The sequence below is a fragment of the Bufo bufo genome, chromosome 10 (assembly GCF_905171765.1).
Source record: "Bufo bufo chromosome 10, aBufBuf1.1, whole genome shotgun sequence".
Lineage (NCBI taxonomy): Eukaryota > Metazoa > Chordata > Amphibia > Anura > Bufonidae > Bufo > Bufo bufo.
Genome location: NC_053398.1, coordinates 99,742,458 through 99,748,027, shown reverse-complemented (window position 1 = coordinate 99,748,027; position 5,570 = coordinate 99,742,458). Strand labels below are relative to the sequence as shown.

Below are 5,570 nucleotides of genomic sequence, written 5' to 3'. Positions count from 1 at the left end.
TGAAGTAGTGGTGAGGCAGGTCAGCGCCCGCCATTTTAGGAGCAGAGAGCCAGCATCTGGCAGAGAGCCAACATCTTCTGAACTGCAGCATCGGATTCAGCAATGGCAGAAGCAGTGGAGGTGATGCTGCGGCGCTTGAGGGAAGCGGCGGACACCAGGGGCAGCGACTGGCTGGAGCAGCAGGTGACCGCATTGCTAGGGGGGGCGGAGGTGGGTACGTCTAGCCCTACTCCAGCAGCTACACGGTCGCGGCGGGTACGGCCGCCGGCGCGCCTGAGCCCTGATTTACCCCCCCGGGTCCGGCGCCGTGTCAGGAGCCCCACAAGGGACCCTCCACGCCGGGAGCATTCTAAGGCTTCTGCGACCTCCCGGCGTGGGCGTAATCCATATGTCCGGCGGGACCCTCCAGAGGCTGTGGGGCCTTCCCCTCAGCCCATCGTGGCAGCAACAGGGGAGTCAGGACCTGGTTCTGCAGGATCCCCTCCTGTCCCCAGGAGTCGGAGGCCTGCTCAGCGTGGGAGAGGTAGTGGCAGCAGAGGCAGCAGCGGGGCTGCGCGGTCGGCCAGGGCGGCCCGGCGCAGGCCCTTACAGGATGAGCCCCTTTCAGTGGCACACGAGGCTGCGCCTGTAGGTGCCAGGGACGGGCGCAGGCCTTGCCATGATGCGCTTCTTACAGAGGAGGAGGACGAGGCTGTTCTGGACGGCTCCCCGCCCCAGAGCAGGCCTCTTGGGCATGAAGACAGGCGTGCAGATGCTTATATGGAGGACAGGGAGTTGCGCAGGCCATTTCCTGAGGGCGGACAGTTTGCTACTGGTCCTGACACCGTGGAAGACAGAGTGCGTCCCAGAGCCATTCCTAACGCACCCAGCAGTGATCCGCCTGGGGTGCTGCCGTCGAACAGCGCAAGTACCCATCAAAGGAACGTCGTGGATCCAGGAGTCGTCCGTCAGGAATCAGGACCTGCGGCTGCCGGGTTCACAGCACCCGGGCAGTTAGGTGAGACATCACTGGGAACACTGTTATCTATATTTAATGTGGCGCCTGGGGCGGGGGGGAGCAATAGTGCTATTATCGGTGGTTTGGGGCGCTTGCTGTGTGGTTTAGCTGGGGTTAGTCAGGATAGGGGGGCAATGGGGGCTACCCCCTTAGCAGCGTGGGGGTTGGGGGCAGAAAATAGCAATGTACCGGCGACCGCTAACAATAGTAATGTAGCAGTGGCCAATAGCACAGGTGTAGCCGAATCAGTGTCAGTGCAGACGCAGGCGGGAGGTGAGGAGGATAGGCCCAGATTAGATGACGCCGCAAAAGGGGAGGTGTATGTTTGTTTTGAGGGTCCCCTGGGAGCGCATTTGAAAACGGAGGTGCGTGAGAAAATTTGGAAGGGAGAGTATATAGAAATTTTTTCGCTGCTTCCGTTGGAGCGGTTCAACCTTGATGTGGTAAAAAAGGACGGAGTAAGAAAGGAGGATGATGATAAGCGTCGCTATCGCCTTATCCCTAGGTCATTTAGTAATTGGCTACAGGCCTTTGCTATTTTGGCAAGTGTGATTGGGGAGAAGAGTCCGGAATGCTGTTCCCCTTTATTTTGCTATCTGGATGCTATTGGGGAAGCCTATAGAGTGTATGGGGGTTCCGGGTGGTTACGGTATGACGAGCAGTTTCGTCAGAGGAAAGCGGTCCGTCCTAATATGAGATGGGACCATAAGGACATTGCGTTATGGATGAGGGTGACAGCGCCAGGTAGGAGTGGTCAGTCCTTTCGGAGTGAGTCAGGGGTTGGGGTACAGCAAGGTACAGGGACGCCCCCAGTTGGAAGAGGATACTGCTTCCTTTTCAATGAGGGAAGTTGCAAATTCGGCCAAAAATGCAAATTTAGGCATGAATGTTCCGTGTGTGGCGGGGGCCATGGGGCTAGCAGATGTTTTAGAGGGGGTAGACAAAGGGGGGGGGATAGTTTTGCAAAAGGGGCAGACCCCAGTGCGAGTGGAAAGGATGGTGGGGCATCTAAATAGATATCCGAACCAGGAGTTAGCTGAATTTTTGTATTCAGGGTTTAAGTTCGGTTTTCATATACCTTCACACCCGTTACCAGTCTTAGAGAAGCGGAAGAATTTGCGCTCGGCATTGCAGTTCCCGGACATAGTGACAGGAAAGTTAGCTAAAGAGGTTTCCCTAGGGAGGATGGATGGTCCGTTTGTTACATCACCCATCAGTAACTTGCGAGTTTCCCCTTTGGGTTTGATCCCTAAGAAGGAGCCTAATAAATTTAGGCTCATCCACCATTTATCATTCCCTAAGGGTGCGTCGGTCAATGAGGGCATTGACCCGGAACTTTGTTCTGTGGTTTATGCTTCCTTTGATGCGGCTGTGGAATGGGTAAGGAAGCTGGGTCCGGGTACCCTGTTGGCAAAATGTGACATTGAAGCGGCATTTCGGTTGTTGCCAGTTCACCCGGATAGTTTGTATTTACTGGGTTGTTTTTGGAATGGCGCATATTTTGTGGATAGGTGTTTGCCAATGGGCTGTTCAATATCGTGTGCATATTTTGAGCGTTTTAGTTCTTTTCTGGAGTGGGTGGTGGTTCAGGAATCAGGTTGTCACTCTGTCATTCATTATTTGGATGATTTCCTGTGTTTGGGGCCGGGGGGATCTAGGGTTTGTTCGTTGTTGTTATCCACATTACAGTCTGTTTTTGAGTGTTTTGGAGTCCCGTTAGCGGTGGACAAAACGGTGGGGCCGGCTACTGAGCTAAGCTTTTTGGGTATTGTCATAGATACACAGCGGATGGAGTGTAGGCTACCAGTAGACAAAGTGTCAGATTTAAGAACAGAGGTGGCGGCGGCATTGACAGCAAAAAAGATTCGTCTGCGGGACCTGCAGTCTTTGTTGGGCAAATTAAATTTTGCATGCAGAATCCTACCTATGGGCCGCATTTTTAGTAGGAGGTTGGCTTCGGCGACAGGAGGGGTGGTGTCTCCCCACCATTTTATTAGACTAGGCAGTGAGTTGAAAGGGGATTTGAAAGTTTGGGATTCCTTTTTAAAACAGTTTAATGGCAGAGCATTAGTTATGGGGGGGGTGGTTGATGCGTTTGATTTCGAATTGTTTACGGATGCTGCGGGTGGAGCGGGTTTTGGGGCGTACTGTGAAGGGCAGTGGTGTGCGGGTCGGTGGCCTGAGTCCTGGGTACGAAAAGGGTGGGTAAAAAACGTGGCATTGTTGGAACTCTTCCCCATTGTGTTGGCAGTCACGCTCTGGGGGGAGAAGTTTCGGCACAAGAAGGTTCGTTTCCATTGTGACAACTTGGGAGTTGTGCAAGCCATCAACAGTGTAACGGCTTCTTCCCCCCCAGTTATTTGCCTATTGCAGCAGTTGGTTCTCCGGTGCTTGTCCCTTAATGCTTGGGTGTTTGCGGTGCATGTGCCTGGTTCCTCTAACTGTATAGCTGACGCACTTTCTCGTTTTCAGTGGGAGCGGTTTCGCCAGCTGGCCCCGGAGGCGAGTCAGGTCGGATTGGTGTGTCCAGAGTCGTTGTGGGAGATCCTGGAGGTACCGTAGCTTGTCTGTTGCAGGCATCATTGAGTGAAGGCACGTGGAGGATGTACGATAGGGCTTGGAGTAGGTGGCAGCAGTGGTGTAATGACCTAGGGGTCGAGGTACTGGACGGGGAAATTCCGTTGTTACTGTTCATTGGCCACGTGAAGGATCAAGGTTGGTCGGTTGCCAAGATCAATGGTTGCATGGCGGGCTTGGCTTTCGGATTCAAATTGCGGAATTCCCCGGACATTACTAAGTCCTTTTTGGTCCGACAAATTTTGAAGGGTTATAGAAGGTTTCAGCGTGTCAAAGATTCCCGCCTACCGGTGTCCTTTTCGTTATTGTTACAGTTAGGGGAGCAGGTAGCTGGAGTGTGTCGCTCGGCTTGGGAGGTGAGCTTATTTAGACTAGCCTTTGCTCTGGCTTTTTTCGGAGCCTTTCGTTTAGGGGAGTTAGTGTGTGCAAGTGTGCAGCGGGAAGGGGGTCTGAGGAGTGAGGATGTAACGTTATATGACGACAGGGTGCTGATTTATCTGAGATTTTCAAAGACGGATCAGGAGGGGAGGGGTCATTTAGTCTCATTGTTTGAGGTGCCGGTATGTCTAGTGTGTCCAGTACGGTGTTTGCGTGATTTTCAAGGAAGGGCAGGGGTCGCGGCAGGCCCGATTCTCAGACATGAGGATGGCTCCTTTTTATCGCGATTTCAATTTATAGCGGTATTCAAGAAATGTTTGCGTAATCTAGGAATGGACTCTGGCAAGTTTACGGGTCATTCCTTCAGGATAGGTGCTGCCACGGAGGCTGCTCGCTTGGGGGTGCGAGATGAAGTGATTAAGCGTATTGGGAGGTGGGAGTCGGAGCGTTTTCGGCTGTATGTGCGTTTAGGGGCAGTTTAAGGCTGTGTCTAACCATGTTTGTCTCGTTCTTTTTTCAGGTGATGCCCCGTTATTAGTTTGGATCCTGGGCCATTCGTTCGTGTTCTGGGGGGCATTACGAGCGGATGTTCGGCAGAATGGGCGGCAGCTGGGGTTTGATCGGGGGACAGCCATAGTAAGATGGATCGGACGCAGAGGTATGGTGTGGGGTAGTGTTTTGCAGGAGGTTCATCGGCAAGCCAGGTTAGATAGAGTCCCAGATATCTTGGTGTTGCATGTTGGGGGAAATGACCTAGGGGTCCGACCTTGCAGAGAGTTGATCAGGGATATACGTTTTGATTTTTTGCGTTTGTGGTCCCTCTTCCCGTCAGTTGTCACTGTGTGGTCGGATATTGTCCCCAGGAAGGTCTGGAGGGAGGCGAGATCGGTTGAAAGGCTGAATAAGGCTAGGATTAAGCTGAACAGGGTGATTGGGCGGTTCTGTGCCAAACATGGGGCGGTGGTGGTGAGGCACCCCGAGTTGGAAGCAGGAACAGGAGGCTTTTGGAGACAGGATGGAGTCCACCTCAATGCGGTGGGCATTGATTTGTGGTCACTGGACTTGCAGGGAGGTATTGAAACAGCCCTCCGGGTGTGGCGGAACGCGCGAGCTTAAGGGCTGTCAAGCTGCGCGTTGTTGGCGGGGGGAGGTCATAGAAGCTGGGGCTACTGGATGGTAACGGTGAATGAGAGGGCCTCAATGGTGGGGCTGGACTCTCAGAGTTGGGGCACCTGGTTGGCTTGGTATGGCGTCCGTCAGTTGGTGTCCCCGAGCTTGTGGTACGCGGCTGGGGGCAAGATGGAATTGCCGTGGTGGTTTGTGGTCGTTTAAGGTGCAGTTAGGCGGCTTCTAGGACCTCCCTCGTCAGTTAGACATGTATATATTTATATATATATGTCATTGTTATATCAAGTGTTATGTTTATTCATGTTATTTATATTATTTAATAAAAGACGGCTGCTGTGGCCGATTTAATCCAAACAGTGGCTGTGTGTGGTTATTGGGAGAGGAAATGGGGAAGGTTAGTTAGCTAAATGATGGGGTAGTGGACCCGAGCGTAGCCAATAACCCTACTCAAGTGAGGCCGGACGAAGCGGCACGCTTCAGGGGAGGCCGG

The 5,570-nt window shown here is 53.1% G+C and overlaps 1 protein-coding gene across 1 annotated transcript; it reads left to right on the top strand.

Moving 5' to 3' along the window:
• The first annotated feature begins 1,005 nt into the window (after positions 1–1,005).
• Positions 1,006–5,200, top strand: LOC120980612. The gene is made up of 2 exons (XM_040409796.1): positions 1,006–3,550; positions 4,473–5,200. Exons 1-2 carry the CDS (start codon positions 1,838–1,840, stop codon positions 4,488–4,490), a joined length of 1,731 nt encoding a protein of 576 aa, XP_040265730.1. The 5' UTR covers positions 1,006–1,837; the 3' UTR covers positions 4,491–5,200.
• Positions 5,201–5,570: the final 370 nt, after the last annotated feature.

Excerpts from the sequence above, each read along its gene's own strand:
- LOC120980612 (XM_040409796.1), top strand. The coding sequence starts at position 1,838 with ATGAGGGAAGTTGCAAATTCGGCCAAAAATGCAAATTTAGGCATGAAT.